Here is a 16,663-nt window from a genome sequence, read left to right as displayed (position 1 = left end):
GCCGTTATGCATGAGGTAGTTTTTTGAATATACATTTTTATTACTTATAATAAATAAAGACCAAAGAGTATTATAACGTGGAGGGGCTAAGAAGATACAAAAGGCTGAAAATTTTATTTCCCAAGTTCCCAAGTGAGTCATGTGGAGTGGCTCACAAAACAAAAAAAAAATGAAATACAAAAGTCAAAAACTCAAAATAATAAAGCACAATGAAAAAACTGGAAGACAAATGGGTGAACAACCAAAAAAGAAAAAAAGAGAAGAAATGAAGGAGGCCCAAGAGGGAAGGACGAAACATTAAAAAAAATTATGCATTTATCAATAGTTCAATACCAGCAGTGTTCTACTGGCCGAAATTCACCGAAATAGGCCAGAATGGCCGTAACAGACCAGAATGCCGGAACTGGAATTTAGTCCAAGGTGAAACAAGGGGGTGGTTCATTTTGATTTAGAGGTTGGTATGAAATTTTCCAGCCATTCCGGCTGAAATGGAACAGTATCCATAACAATGCTAAAATGGGCTTCCTCAAGGCATTATTTGATGGAGGAAAATGGTGAAAAGGAAAGCTACTTTGGAAAGTCAAGTTGCTTAGTGAAAAGAAAGAATGAACTAGCTCTTCAAGAAACACGCTCTTGGAATAATACCTCATAGGTAGAGATTTTTTTTGGATTCAAATTCAACTAGTTACAACGAGGGCAGTCTTGCTTATTTATAGTTACATAGGCAAGTTCCTGAGTAAGTTACAAGAACCCACCATGTGGCTACCATGTGATTGGCCAAAGCCTAACAATCTTCTCTAACTAACCGATAGGTTGTTGCACTTATCACTAACAATCTTATCAACTAACAAACTTTCTGTTACAAGTAAAAGGAACTATAGATCATACAACATAAGCACTAGTAAATAGTTAGCTTTAAAAATGAACTGCATCATTATCCCACATCCATTAATATTATCTTATTTAACAAGTCTTGGTCCAATATATATATTTTACCTTAGCTAACTCTTGCCAACTTTTCACTACACCCGAGGTCCAATGCAATGTGTTAGCTTTTATTTATAGCAGTTATATTCATAACAAAGTGACTTAATTTATGCTAGCCATCAACTTATCATGGCCCTCTCTTTTATTAAGCTTGGGATTGGCTGCAAACTAAATATATGATACTAAGCACAAATATAGGCGGAGTTAAAAACCTCCTTCAATTAAGCGGTTTTTTTTTTCTTGGTTTGTCATTAAGGTAAGGAGTTGTAACTCTAGGACATGGTAAGTTACCTAGTAAGAAATTTCTTTTTGGTAAACAATGTAGTGAGGATACTTTGTTCTATTTTCAAGTGATAGCATAGTTTTTGACATGTTCAATTTTTTTTTGTGTCTGTGTTTATTCACCTCATTACTTTTATACGCATGAAAGGAAAGGATTGATTATTAATTATAGACATTCTGTCAAATGCAGTGAACAAGGAAACATTGGTCAAGCTAGTTATTGCCTTTCTAAAGCAATAATGGCAGATCCTAAAGATGTTACTCTAAAACTTCATCGTGCATCACTCCATGTTGAGCTTGGAGATTATCAGAAAGCTGCAGAGTCATTTGATCAAATATATCAACTTAGTCCTGAGAACATTGAAGCATTAAAAACAGGGGCAAAGGTTTTAACTTTTTCCTTGTGTTCAAAAGGCCTCTTGAATTTGATTTGAATATGCACTTGTATGCCATAAATTGCAGTGGTCTTACTTTTTATTTTTTATTTTTGCTTTTTGATAGATATTAATGACTCTTTTTTTCTTTAAATACTATATTTGGATATTCCCAATGCTATTTTTCATATCTATTTACTTTTTTCTTTTTTTTTAAATTTGCTTTTTACCCCTAAGTGTTTATGTATTGGATGAGGTGGTTGGCTTGGATTTTGTGGATGTTTTTCGTGGAGGCGGTGGAGGATTGTAGGCAACTTGGTAGTGAGTGGTTGATTAGCAAGGAGTATGTGATTCCAGAAGAGGTTGCTAAGAGTAGTGGCTTTGAAGTGAGCAGTTATCATTAGGCTTTGTTGGGTGTATGTATTCAGTCCTTCCCTTCGATAAGTATTTGGAAGCGAAAGGCTCCTTCTAGAGTTGCGTTTTTTGTTTGGACTACAGCTTTGGGAACTACTTTAACTATTGATAATTTACAGTAGAGGAAGTTGTTGATTTTGGATTTGTGTTATATGTGCAAAAAAAATGGAGAGTTGGTAGATCATCTTGTATTACATTGTCCTATTGTTTTTGAGTTGTGGTCTATGGTGTTCACTTTGATTGGTACATACTGGGCAATGCCAATGACTGGTTGAGTTCCTAGCACGTTGACAAGGAAAATTTGGTCACCATTGTAATGGTGTTATCTAGATGGTTGTCCCTCATTGTTTGATCTGGTGCATTTGGCGAGAGAGAAAAAATTGGCATTTTGAAGATTCTAAAAGGACTATAGCCAACTTATAACTTTTCTTCTTTAAAACACTATTGGATTGGATGTCTATCGTAGGAAGTCATTCTATTTTTACTTATCAATATATATATATATATATATATAAAACAATTTAGGTATTGGCTCAGTGTGACAATATATTACTTTTTTCCTCAGTTTATAGATTAAGTGAGAAGGAGGCCTTCTCTGGGAGGCTTGTTGACACAGAAGGTTGCTATCTTTCTATGTTGGTAGTGTTGGATATTATTATTACAATTTTCAAGGTGACGAGGGCAGCTTCATTGAGTATGGCATTTGAAGATGAAGAGAAGTCAATTGGAAGAATTAAATTGATTTTTCTCAAACTTAACAGAATTTCAAACCCAAGGAAAAAATTCATGGCTAATATGTTGCATAATCAAGATAGGAAAAGTGCATCTTCTGTGTTTTCTTTACAGACATAATCAATGAAACAGTTGTTTACATGTTCCCTTCTAAATTTAGCATCAGTGAGATTTTGGATTTCATGTTTTCATAATTGAACTGATTAAATTTGTAAGCATATATTGCCCTTGGTTCTGGAGTTTCACAAAGTTGAATATGTTTCTCTGCTTTTCCTTGCAGTAGTGAGTTTTTTCGAGCATTTTTTTGAAGGTGACTGTGATTTGGTAGTTTTGCTCATATCTCATGCCTTTTTTAGGGCATTTATTAGTCTGACATAAGTTTTCTGTTCTGCTGATATTAGTTTTTGTCTTGCTTTTCATTCAGTTGTACCAGAAAGGTGGTCAGCTTGAACATTCTATCCGCATTCTTGAGGATTATGTTAAAGGTCATCCACGTGAAGCTGATGCAAGTGTGATTGATCTGCTAGCTTCCATATTCATGGAAAGTAATTCTTATGACAAAGCTCTCCAACTTATTGAGCATGCAAAGCTGGTCTGCTATTCAGGAAAAGAGCTGCCCTTGAATTTGACAATAAAAGAAGGAATCTGTCATGTTAACCTTAAAAATATGGAGAAGGCAGAGGTTGGATGCATGTGTATTTTTCTTTCTTTTTTTGGTCTTAGTTCATAGGTGATCACTTATACTCTTACCACGGCATACTCTGAGGACGTATTAAAAGGGATTAAAAGATAATAATGTTTTTCACTGAAGATCTTTTGCATTTATAGGTTCTCTTCAGTATTTTGCAGCGGGGAAGTGTAAATGATCATGCTCATTTGATTGCCGAAGCTGCAGACTCATTAACGAGTCTTGAGCATTATGACTCTGCATTGAAGTACTATCTGATGTTGGAAGGAGGTGCTAAAGGTGACAACGTAAGTACAACAATGCTTGATATAAGACACATGCATTTTTATTGCTGCATCTTAGGTTGTCTGCTGCTGATAATGTCCACAAATAAAAGCAGATGGAGTTGTTCATATGACTGAGCTATATTACTGAAATATATTGGGTCGTCATCTCTTTGAATTGCTAGTATGAAGAATTGCTAATATGAAGTGTGCGTTTGGAAGAGCTTTTTACTGATTTGCTGAAAGTTTTACCTAGCAAAAGCAAGTTTTAAAAAGCTGTACATAAGCAAATAACCCTAAAACAAAACCAAAAACAAAAAAAATTCGCACAGGAGAAGTCCGTGGAAGTTCTCTTTTATTTTTATTTGCTACTACTCAAACAGGCATTTAGCTTTTCATGAGTGGTTAGTCACATGATTCTTGACATTTTGCATGAGGGGCTTGATCAGAGCTATTCATCATCTTTACTTTTTCCTTGTAGAGCAGATGACTCTTTTTTAGATAGGTAATAAATACTTGCATTAAAAAATTTAAAAAAAAATAAAGGAACAAAGTTCTTTAAGATTCTCACCAGAGACAATCCAATTATACGGGGATTCTAATGGTTGACTAGCGTTATATGTGTAGAAGGAATGATGTGAATCCTGATGATTAGCTACTTCATTGGTCATATTTGGAGTCAGTGCCATATGATCCCTCAAGGTTGAAGAAGGAAACCATACTGCTTCCAGCATAGAGCTAAGAAGTCAATACCATCATGTTGGATGTGTAACTTGTATGGTCCGTTTGGATTGAGGGAGAAGGAGGGGGAGTAGAGTAGATTTAGCACAAAATTAGCTTATTTTTATTCAACTCTACTCTACTCCTCTCTACTCCCCTTCCTTCCCCTCTCCATCCAAACAGGCCAGTAGAGTTAAAGAAATCAAAGAACATTTGAGGGAACGAGCTGTCATTCGGGAGGAATAAATCAATATTTTTCAGTACTTTATTTCATTGGCTTTTATCAAGTCCATTTGCACCATGGGGGAAAATCTATTAACATGGAAAGTGCCACGTGCATCATTAGGAGCCACAGTGATTTCTCTTCCTACACTCTTGCTATTTGCTCATGTGGAGGTTATTATGGATCTGAATGGTCTGATTAGTCTCCAAGGCCTAAAGTGTATTGGACACTATTTGTAGTTAGCATGTTGTTGGCTGTGGAAAAGCATTAGATGGGCTGGTGATGACTTCTCTCTAGATAATTGTCTTAGGGGACAGGATGTGGTTACTTTATTTGGTATATTGTCCAGTGAGGTACCTTTGATGGTTGTATGAATCTTACTGGGGAATAGTAGGTGGTGAGCTACTTCTGCCGGTCCTGTAGTTTAACTTTTTTCATGCTTTATGGGATTAGGGAGCTGAGCTGGCTCTTGCTTGTTATGTTCTTTAAGGGTTAAAGGCATAAGATACAATGTTTTGGCTGGTGTCTCACATATAAACAAAAAGCTAAAGTGACATTTCATCACCTTTTCTTTTGGCTATTTTTGGTGGAGGGAGGGAGGTAAGCGTGGCTGTAACATGAGGCTTTGACAAACATAGGAGGGGAAAACTTTTGAGGCAAGGGCTATCTCATGCCATGTGCCCCATTGAAATAGTGCATTTTTTGTATCCAACTACTCTTGACATATTGTGTTGATTGGTTACTTTCTTAAGAGGAAGAGGTTTTAATACAAAGTGGTTTTACGTGAAAAGGTTCTAGGCTCTTTGTCTGGTGTCTATTTTCTGTCTTTTCATTAGTCATAATTAGGGAATTCTGCTATCCCGTATGGGAGTTTGCTGACAAGCTTTGCATGATGTGCCTTGAAAGCATTGCAATTGCATAAACTGATAAAAGAGCTTATACTCTAAATTCACAAGTTATGTTTTGATATTGACTTACAAGCGATCACCTTTCATTGGTCTTTCAATGTCTTTCAGTCGTTTGTAAATGTTTTTTTTTTATAGTAATATAGATTTATTGATATCAAAAAAGAGACACCCAAGTACACTAGGAGTATATAGAGGTGTATAGATCAAATACAAATCACATAAATTAAGTAAATCCAAAATTGAAGAAAATGACTGGTTCTTCCACACTGATAGCCAGTCCAATAAGGTTCTAAAAAATAATAACTTGAGATCAGGCAAAGAACACTCACTATCTTCAAAACACCTACTATTCTTTCCTTCCAAATACACCACATCAAATAATGAGGAACAACAATCCATATATATCCATTACGATGATGACCAGGCCCACCTTGCCAACAAGTAAGAAGCTCAACAACAAACTTTGGCATAAACCAGCATTCTCTAAATAAACCCAAAACTCATAGCCCACAAATCCATAGCAACTGGACAATTAAGGAAGAAATGGTCAACAATTTCACTATTAGTGTGTCAGATCAGTTTGTTTGGGCGTTTACTGGTATCTATGGTCCTAATTATGTGAGAGATAGAAGATTCTTATGGGAAGAATTATTTGGCTTGAATAGTTGGTGGAATGTTCCATGGTGTGTGGGTGGTGACTTTAACGTGGTTAGGTTTCCTTCTAAGCGTTCTGGTTCAACCTCTTTTACTAATGCCATGCGGGAGTTCTCCAATTTTATTTCTGAGCTAGGTCTCATTGATATTCCGCTTCAAGGGGGATCTTTCACTTGGTCTAATACTCGTGAAGTTGCTTCGAAGGCTAGGCTGGATGTGTTTTTGTTTTCTGTAGATTGGGATGATAAGTTTCCGTCTGTTTCTCAACAACGCTTGCCTAGGCTGTTATCTTATCACTTCCCAATTGTTCTTGAGGGTGGTTCCTTTCAGAGCGGTAGGAGGCCATTTAGATTTGAGAATATGTGGCTGAAAGATGAGGGTTTCGTGGAGGGGGTGCGATCTTGGTGGGCATCTTATAATATCCAAGGAGCTCCGAGTTTTGTGTTGGCCTATAAATTGAAGCTTTTGAAAAATGATTTGAAGAAATGGAATGTGGAGGTTTTTGGAAATGTTGAAGATCGGGTGAGAAAATTGTGGCAAAAGCTTCGTGATTTAGAGATGATTGAGGATAGTCGAACTTTAGTTGTGGAGGAAAGGCTGGAGTTGGAGAGAGTTCGAGGTGAATTAGAAAAAGTTACTTTGATGGAGGAAATCGTTGGAGGCGAAGTCTAGAGTCCTTTGTATTAGAGAAGGAGACAGACTACCAAATTCTTTCATCGTATAGCTAATTCTCACGGAAGAGTTAATTCCATTGATAGGCTTATGGTAGATGGTGAATTGTCTTCGCATCCGAAGCTATAGCCGGTTGTATCTCTCATTTTTATAGGCGCCTATATGCCGAAACCGTGGCTCATAGACCTTTACTAGATGATGTGGAGTTCTCTTGTATCTCGCAGGATGATGCAGTTGTGGCTAGATAGGCCTTTTGACGAGGAAGAGGTGTTTGGGGTGATTAGTGATTTTAAGGGTGATAAGGCTCCCGGACCGGATGGCTTTTCTATGGCGTTCTTTCGCCTTGCCGGTCTTTGTTGAAGGCTGAAATTATGGCAAGGTTCCAAAACTTTCATACTCAGGCTGTGTTTGAGAAGAGCCTTAATGCTTCTTTCCTTGCTCTTATTCCCAAAAAGGTGGATGCTGTGGAGATCAAGGATTTTCGGCCTATTAGTTTAGTTGGTGGGATCTATAAGATCATTTCTAAAGTGTTGGCTAATCGTCTCAGAAGGGTGGCACATGGGCTTATTTCGAATTCTCAGAATGCATTTGTGAAAGGTAGACAGATATTGGACTCTTTCTTGATTGCTTCAGAATGTATTGATAGTAGATTGAAGTCAGGTGTTTCGGGAGTGTTGTGTAAGTTGGATGTGGAGAAGGCTTATGACCATGTAAGCTGGGGTTTTTTAATGTATATGCTTCAGCGTTGTGGGTTTTCAGATAAATGGAGAAAGTGGATAATGTGTTGCATATCTACTGTTAAATTCTCCATCCTGATCAATGGTAGCCCTTCTGATTTTTTTGGTAGTTCTAGGGGGATTCGACAAGGGGACCCCTTGTCTCCGTTGCTATTTGACATTGTTATGGAGGGGTTGAGTCGATTGTTGGATGTGGTCATTACTTCGGTCAGTTCTCAGGCTTCTCTGTAGGTAATTCAGCTGGTAACTCGGTGATGGTGTCTCATCTTTTGTTTGCTGATGGCACTCTTATTTTTTGTGATGCTGATTCTTCGCATATAGCTTGTTTGAGAGCGATCCTAGCTAGATTTGAGGAGGTCTCAGGCTTAAGGATTAATTTGAGGAAATCTGAGTTGGTTCCTATAGGGGAGGTCTACAATATGGATGTGTTGGTGGGGATGCTGGGTTGTAGGCTATCCTCTCTTCCTTTGAGATATTTGGGGCTTCCGTTAGGAGCTAAATTTAAGGAGTCGTCTATTTGGAATCCTATTTTGGAGAAGATGGAAAGGAGATTAAAGGTGGTGGAAGAGGTTGTATCTATCTAAGGGGGGTAAGGTAACTCTTACTAAAAGTACTCTTTCCTCCTTACCTACTTACTTCCTTTCTCTTCTGCCTCTTCCTGGAAAGGTGGCGAATCGTATGGAGAAGTTACAGCGAGATTTTTTGTGGAGTGGTCTTAATGGTGACTCTAAATTACACTTGGTCAATTGGGCTCAGGTTTGTAAGCCGTTGCAGGTTGGAGGGTTAGGTATTAGAAGATTGAGGAGTTTTAATGCTGCCTTACTAGGAAAATGGTTATGGAGGTATGGTACGGAGACCGATACTCTATGGAGGAGGGTTATTGCAGTGAAATATGGGAATGATTGGGGTGGTTGGTGCACGAAAAAGGTGACTAGTGCTTATGGTGTTAGTTTGTGGAGACATATTAGGAGTGGTTGGACATGTTTTTCTAAACTCCTTATGTATGATGTGGGTGATGGTACTCGAGTGAAGTTTTGGAAGCATATATGGTGTGGTGATCGTACTTTCCAAGAGGCTTTTTCGGAGCTCTATAGTATTAGTAGGACAAAGGATTCTTCAGTAGCGGAGGTTATGTGTTGGTCTGGTGGGAGGATTCATTGGGATGCTAAATTTCGTCGTCCTCCACAGGATTGGGAACAAGAATCCTTTGATCGGTTTATGGATATGGTCTACTCTTCGACGGTACGGGGTTTGGGTTCGGATCGGTTGTGTTGGAAGCCAGCAAGGAGTAGAGGTTTTGAGGTTAGAGGTTTCTATCGTTCTTTCTACCCTCCTACCACCTTACCATTCCCTTGGAAGTTGGTTTGGAAATCGAAGGTTCCTCCAAGGGTAGCTTTCTTTTCATGGTCTGCTTCTTTAGGTAAGATTTTAACAACAGATAATCTTCGCAAACGACGAGTGCTAGTTCTGGATTGGTGCTATATGTGTAAGAATTGTGGGGAGTCGGTGGATCATCTTCTTCTTCACTGCCCCATTGCTTGTGAGTTGTGGTCGTTGGTGTTTTGCCTATTTGGAATTCATTGGGTTATGCCTCAGAAGGTTATTGAGTTGTTTGAGTCTTGGCAGGGTAAGTTTGGAAGACATAGAAATATAGAGTTGTGGAGAATTGTGCCTCATTGCTTGTTATGGTGTATTTGGCGCGAAAGGAATGAGAGATGCTTCGAGGGCTGTGAACGCTCTATACTAGAGATTAAGTCTTTATTCCTACACACTCTCCTCGATTGGAGTGTGGTTTTTTGTCAGTTTTCTTGTTCTTCCCTTCCTGTTTTACTTGATCGTTGTAATCTTGGTTATTGATTTAAGCCCCCATAGTACATTCCCAATGTACTCGGGTTGGCTGTTCTTCATTTTTTAATAAAATTTTCGTTACTTATCAAAAAAAATTTCACTATTACACTTGCACATAAAACACCAATCCAAAACACGTACCTTTCTTTTTCTTAAATTGTCAATTCTCAGACTTTTCCCTAAGCCATAAGTCCATAAAAAGAAAGTCACTCTAGAATGAACATTTTATTTTCAAATGCTCTTCCAAGGGTATAATTGATCACTATGGCCAGCTAGAAGATGGTAATACGCACAAATCATAAACCCTCTAATTCTACCAAGTAACCAACAACTCTTATCCTCCCCAATCCTCCTTATAGGAATGTCATAAATGGTATCCATGAAGCTCGACAAAGCTTCCAATTCCCAGTCATGCACAGCCCAAAAAAATGTAAATCCCTATGAAGGACTCCATTGGTGAACTTCATAAGATCAACCACACTTGCCTCCTTGTTTTTGGCAAATCATAAATAATTCAGGATAGCAGTTGCTTACCTTCTGGGTCTATTTTGAATAAGTTCATATACATTACAGAATATTTATGGCTCGTAAACTTTTGGTTACAAGATTAATGAGAAGGCTTTAACTATTCTTACACTGGTATTGGTTGTCTTGGTAGTTTCTTTAGTCAGTTTCCTTGTATGTTTATATTATTGATCTATTTTGCACATTGACTTGTTATTAGCTGCTGATATATTTATGTTGTATTTCTTTTCGAGTAGGGTTTTTTGTATCTGAAAATTGCTCGGTGTTACTTATTCTTGAAAGAAAGAGTGCAAGCAATTTTCTTCTTGTACAAAGGTAAGGTGATGAACTTATGTAAAACTTTCCAATTGAACTTATGAAGGAAATGGATTTCTCACCAAAGTGATGATTATGATAGCTTGATGGGTATTTGACCTGATAATGAGCTACAGGATTGGATTATATGAGCATGTGTATGGGTGTTTCAATCAAATTTTGAATAAAAAAAGTATAAAGAGAAAAGTAAGGTAGGATGAGCATTGTTCCAAGTCTTTAAGCACAATAAAAGAGGTTAGATGACATAGGACAAATTAGAGAACTTGTCTATGTGTGGTTGTGGTTGGGTAAGGTTTAGTAGGATTTTTGGGTTTAGAACCTTATTAGAAAAAGAATTAGGGTTCAAGAGAGAAAGGGCCTGTTTGGTAGCTCAAAAAAAAAAGTGTTTGGTAGCGATGTTTTATAATGGGTGTTTGAGTTACAATTCTCAAATTAGGGTGTTTAAAACATGTATTTTAGAAACCCATCCAGACCAGTGTTTACTTTTCAAGTAATGTTGTTGAATGGTTGTTTTGTAAATAAGTTGAAAATCGTGGGACCCATTGACAAGGCAAAACTCTCCTTTTTTTTCTCCCATGGGCCCACCTTTTTGTCCTTCTCTCTTCTTTTTTTCTTTCTTTTTCCCTCTCCTTAAGTAAAATAGTATTCTTTTACCATACAATCATCACTTTTTTAAAATAACACATTCTAAGCACGCAATTATTTTTTTTCATATTTAAAATATGTTATTTGAAATATGGTATCAAACACATTTTTTTTGCATTATGAATACTTTAAAAATGTTTTTCCACAACACTTTTTAAACCACAGTTTTTAGAACATTTTGAACACTTATACTTAAACACTACTACCAAATAGGCCCAAAATACTAGGGTAATGGTTGAAAAGAGAGAAAATAATCATAAATAGACCCTTTTTTTTATAAAAAATGTGTGAACAGTACCCATAAACTAAATAAAACTTAGTTAACAATAAATTATAGGCGGGGTAAAAAAGGGAAGAAAAAACAAATAAGACTCATGTTAATTTGCTTTAAAATAAAGAAGGCTTGTGTGTAATAATTATAAGTAGTAAATTCTGTTCACTTGACTAAAAGTGAGGAAAGGAACAAGAGGAAAGAGAAATTGAAAGTATTGAATTGGAGAGAGGGTCATTTTAATTTGCTTCATACATTATGCCTATTATTTTAGTACCAGACATTTCTGTTTTCATTGAACTAAAGTCTGGTGTTCATTTCCACTTCATGTAGTGGAAGCCTAGGAGGTGGTAATGGAAACCAAAAAAAAAAAGAGTTTCTTGGAGAAAAGTTGTGTTAATTTTGTTTCTATATTATGTCTGAAAACTAATATCTAATAAATTTTATTTGAAGTATAATCTCTTCATTGGGATTGAGTCAAGTAAACTGTGTTCTTTGAACTTTTTTTTTTTATATAAGTAGTAATAGTTTTATTGAAGATGAATATTACTTTATTTTCATGATGTTGAACTTTACAAAAAGTAACTTAAAAAATTACAACTGTGTTCTTTGAACTTGAATTGTTGGCTAGCATACTTTATATTTTGTAGCAGAATTCTAACAAGCTGTAGGAACACTTCTCTTTCATTACAAGAGTTGTGATTGACCATAGGTACCAAAAAAAGACACTTAACAACCTAAGCTGCAGGAAGATGACTGTTGATGCTGTAATACTATGCAAAATTAATTGCTACAGTACACTGATCATTAGTGTGGCTATACCAGGAAAATGCCTACATAAGGTCTGCTGTTTGCTTCATTAGAAAGTTTGGATTAATGTGATAAAGTTGCAAGAGCAGTGAGAAAATGTTTTTCTTTCTTGATGGTGGAGTTCATGTGTTGATTAGCGGAGTCTGACATGATCTTACTGATAATATAGAATTGTTCTATCTTCTGGGAGTTGTTATGTGTCAAATGTATTATTTAGAAATATTTCTTTATAAAAAATTATAATCTGTTTTCAACTAACTAATTTTCCAATCCAACTCAGCTCTACAAATGCTTGAGGACAATATTGATGCCCGATTAACTCTGGCTTCCCTCCTTCTTGAAGAAGCTAAAGAAGAAGAGGCAATTTCATTACTTGCTCCGCCAAAAAATTTTGGTATTTAATTTGAAATGTTCTGTTATAATATTTGTTACAACAACACGTTCTTCTTTCCTTATAATGTCTTTTGGCTTATATGTGCAGACTCTATTGAACTACCTCCTGAAAAATCTAAACCCTGGTGGCTAAATGAAAAGGTAAAACTGAAGCTTTGTACGATATATAGAGCTAAAGCGATGGTTGAGGACTTTGTGGATGCTATCTTCCCTCTGGTCCGTGAGTCATTATATGTTGAAACTCTTCATCCTAAGGTAATTATGAGAAACCATTCAAAGCGCGCACACACACACACACCCACCAAGACGTATATTATTGGTATAAAAAAATAAAAAGTTACCCAAATCAATGTTGCCATGTTGGAGAAATGATTCTCCTAAAAGATTAGACTGCCAAGATGTTCACCAACAATGTGTGTCAATCTCAAACCTTGACATGCATGCTTGAATTTACATATAGATTCTGGAAGGGAAACAGACATAGGAACTTAAACAAGTTAGGGCATCTCCAGCAGATTCTCCAAATTTTTGTACCGTTTGAAGAATGAACAATGACATTTAGCTTTTACCCACCCACTTTTTCAAATACACTTTCCAATAGATTCTCTATTCCATTCTCTATCTCATTTAAATATTATTTCTTCATTCATTCTTTATTCTTTTTTTATCATCATTTATTTTTCCTATATTCATTCCCAACAATTATATTTTTCAATGAAAAGTGTTATATTTACAACATTTTTCTCAATACTTTCACAACAATATTTAAGTGTTGTTATTAGTTCTAATTTGAACCCACCACTGAAATTATTTTTTTACTCACCAATATTAACTAATTACAATCTATTACTTAAAATTTATTGTGAAAATATTGTAGCAACATTTCTCAATTAGGATTTTTTATTTTTTATATTATTTCTCCTTTCCCTCATTTCATTTCATCCATACGTTTTTTTCCCTTATTTTTTTTCCCTTATTTTTTTTCCTTGTTTTTCTCCTCCACACATGTTTTCCTATAATCCTATCTCTATCCGGCCCCCCTCTTTTATTTTATTTTTCTCCCTCATTCATCAAAAACATTCTAACAGCTCCTCTCTTTTTTTCTCTAGCTTTCTCGCGCTTTTTTTTTTTTAACTTGATTTCAAAATAGTCGTCCCCAACGCAGTCCAAATGGGTCATCTTCGTCCCAAAGCAGTTGGCCCAGCCTGGAGCCATCGCTCATCTTCGTCCCCAACGCAGTCCAGATGGGTCAGATGGCTTATGTCTTCTGTCTTTTTTTTTTTCTTTTTTTTTGCTTTTATTGTTATGATTTGATTAATTTTAAAATTGTGTTTTTGAATTTGTATTCTGATAATCTGATTATGCTTGAGTTTAGAGATTTTTGAAAGAAAGATTGTTATGTTTGTAGCCGTTGAGTTTGTAGCTGTGAGAGGAGAGAGAGAATATTTTTTTCAATTGAGATGTATGAATTTTTTAAGCATAAAAATTCATTTAGAGTTGCTACAGTGCCTGTATCTAGAGAAGCACTATAGCAACTTCAAAATAAATTTGGAAAAGTTTTGTTTTTAGAGAACCTATTGGAGAGTGAACAATAGGTGAACAGTAGCATTTTTTCTCCAAAAAATAGAGATAGAGCAGCTGTTGGAGATGCTCTTAGGGTTCACAATATACAGATATGAGACTTTGTCCTCAAGGGGAGAAAGGGAAATTCCGAACTAGCAACCTCTTCTTCATGAGGCGGGGTCCCTAACCTTGGGGTTTTTCACAATATTCAAATCTAAGACTTCTTAGATAAAAAAGGGCTTTCAGACCATGCTGGATAATATCAGAAGTACTTGCTGGCATCATAAATCCTACTCTGAATATAAATAGTATGAGGAAAGGCTTGACTGAGAAGGAGTGAGAGGAAGGGATCCAACTCTAGGCGATTTTAACTTCTTTAAATCACATTTTAATGGACCTAAAATCACACAACGGTAGGAGACCCAATTCATTGCAGATTGAGTTGGGCAGAGGCTTCATGTATTCACTTATTGAGAATCATCTAGTGTTCATATGCACTTTTGTATTTTTTCATGTATTCTTTTGTTTTCAATGAAATTTTATTTTGTGTGTGTGTGTGTGTGTGTGTATTGTGCATCTTAAAAATGATTTATCCCAGTCATTTAGAAATGAAAAGCATCTTGTGTTATTAGCATGTTTTTACAAGCAATCTTTCCAGGTAAAACATGCAATATATTATCATTTATGTGATTTTTGGGCTTAATATATGAGGTGTTTTCTGGATTCCTGAAATTTGACATGGGGAGAATTATCCAAACTCATTAATTGTAATTGCCTATTATTTGGAAAAGCTCATTATTGATTTTTACTGTCAGATGCTCATAATTGGCTTTATTGTTGTTGTCAGTTACTCATAATTGGTGATTTTTTAGGTTAAAGTAAAAAAGAGGCTCTCAAGAAGAGTTCTGTTTGAAAGGGTTAAAGTACTGAACGATCGTGAAACTGAGAATGTATTTCGTGGATTTAGACCAGTAGCTCCTTCATCAGATCTGTGAGTTATGAATTTCATCTTGTTCAGTCTTGTCTACATATGTGTGTGCGGGCATTTGTAGTACTAGGACTATGGCATTTGGTTGTTTCTGATTTGTTATTTATCAATATTATATAATATACTGTATACATATTTGGCATAATAGGCACCCATCCTTGAATCTCTCCCCTCCAATTTGATCAATCCAAAACCATCCAAGGGGGAATCACACCACTTAGTCTTACGTGGGATAACTTTTGGACATACTCAATGTGCTGATGAATTCTTCTCCTTTGAATAAAATTCTTCGAACTTTTATCCCAAAAAAAAAAAAAAAATCCAGCACACACAAATGGCTTGTAGTCAGTTTAGGGATAAATAATGTCTGATATTGCAGATTTTACGTATTCTCTAGCTGCTTTTGCTATAGTATGTCTTGTGATTTCAGGTGCACTGTTTGAAATTTGCTAAGTTGACCGCTAAGCATGCATCATAACTTAACCCTTTGACTATTTGATCATCTTAAAAATTATTTATCATCTATGAATCTCAGGTACCATTTGTTGTGCTTGAATAGCCTTTAATGTACGAGTGCCATTATACCAGCTTTAATTGTTGCCTTTTGGATGAGTGTCAGGCTAAGCGCGGTCCAGCCTCAGATTGATAGCCTTTTAAAAGTTTACTGAACAAATTACGCTTCAGACTCCTAGGACTATTTTGTGTAAGTAATATTTAATAGAAGTATAGAACATGGTAGTACGTACCTGATATAGAATAAAAAAAACTCGTTCTAGATCTTAGAGTTTAGGAGTTCAATGAACACCAACAAATTGAGAAGGAAAGAATTGGAAGATACCTCTCAATCTTAAAATTACTTCCCAAATACTGTCATACAAATGCTGAGCCTTCATATATCACCAGTTGGAGTTATATGGGAAGTGCAAAGAAATATTTACTTTAAGTTTAGTTTTGTAAGTCAACTGTATTTTTTATTGGTCAATTACAATTTTATTAGGTATTAGTATTTTTATCCTTAAGAGTCAAGGTTATTTGTATAACTCAATTATTAGGATTTCCCCATTCAATTAGAAGTAGGGTTTTCTAAGTCAATTAGTATTAGGGTTTACTTTTAGTACTTTATATTAGCATAATTTTGTTTTCCTATGGAGAAGTATATTACATAGTTTGATTGTGTAAAGTTTTTTTTTTTTTTTTTTTTTTACATTCTTTTAGTTGCCTTTATTGTGTGTCAATTTGATTGTAATCCATGCATCTATTTTCTTGTATTTTTTTGGAATTTAATGTATATGGGTTTAGTCTAGAGTTGGTGACGAATTGCACATTTAGTGGAACTCGGGACTGGCTCACGAGTAGGTCAGGACTGCAACACCCGCAAGTTGACATGTGAGGAGCACATGAGGAATTTCAAAAGTCAGTTAGAATTGTGGTAACTCGCAAGTAACTCGCGAGTAAGCTAACTCATGAGCAGTGTTGTTAAAAGCGTGATTAAGCTCAAAGCTCAAAGCCCCAAAGCTCCAGCGCTTTTTGACTCAAAAGCTAGGCTCATTCAAAGAAGCGTGCTTCAGGCGTGCTTTTTGGAGCTTTTTATATTTTTCAAAAAAATAAACCAAAACTAAATTAAAACTTTAGGATCTTGACATTATTGATA

The 16,663-nt window shown here is 35.9% G+C and overlaps 1 protein-coding gene across 4 annotated transcripts in view; it reads left to right on the top strand.

Annotated features, from left to right (window-relative positions):
* LOC142619415 (uncharacterized) overlaps positions 1-16,663 on the top strand; it is a 39,851-nt gene that overhangs the window by 12,637 nt on the left and 10,551 nt on the right. For all 4 annotated transcript variants that reach the window (XM_075792510.1, XM_075792509.1, XM_075792512.1 and 1 more), the window contains 7 exons: positions 1,460-1,655; positions 3,214-3,471; positions 3,618-3,764; positions 10,264-10,342; positions 12,349-12,462; positions 12,550-12,716; positions 14,897-15,015. In XM_075792510.1, coding sequence (XP_075648625.1) covers positions 1,460-1,655; positions 3,214-3,471; positions 3,618-3,764; positions 10,264-10,342; positions 12,349-12,462; positions 12,550-12,716; positions 14,897-15,015 — 1,080 coding nt within the window. The remainder of the gene's footprint in view (positions 1-1,459; positions 1,656-3,213; positions 3,472-3,617; positions 3,765-10,263; positions 10,343-12,348; positions 12,463-12,549; positions 12,717-14,896; positions 15,016-16,663) is intronic.

The sequence above is a fragment of the Castanea sativa genome, chromosome 12, assembly GCF_040712315.1.
Source record: "Castanea sativa cultivar Marrone di Chiusa Pesio chromosome 12, ASM4071231v1".
In the NCBI taxonomy this organism is placed as follows: domain Eukaryota; kingdom Viridiplantae; phylum Streptophyta; class Magnoliopsida; order Fagales; family Fagaceae; genus Castanea; species Castanea sativa.
The sequence above is the reverse complement of the archived record's forward strand: the minus strand, read 5'-3'. Positions and strand labels throughout refer to the sequence as shown.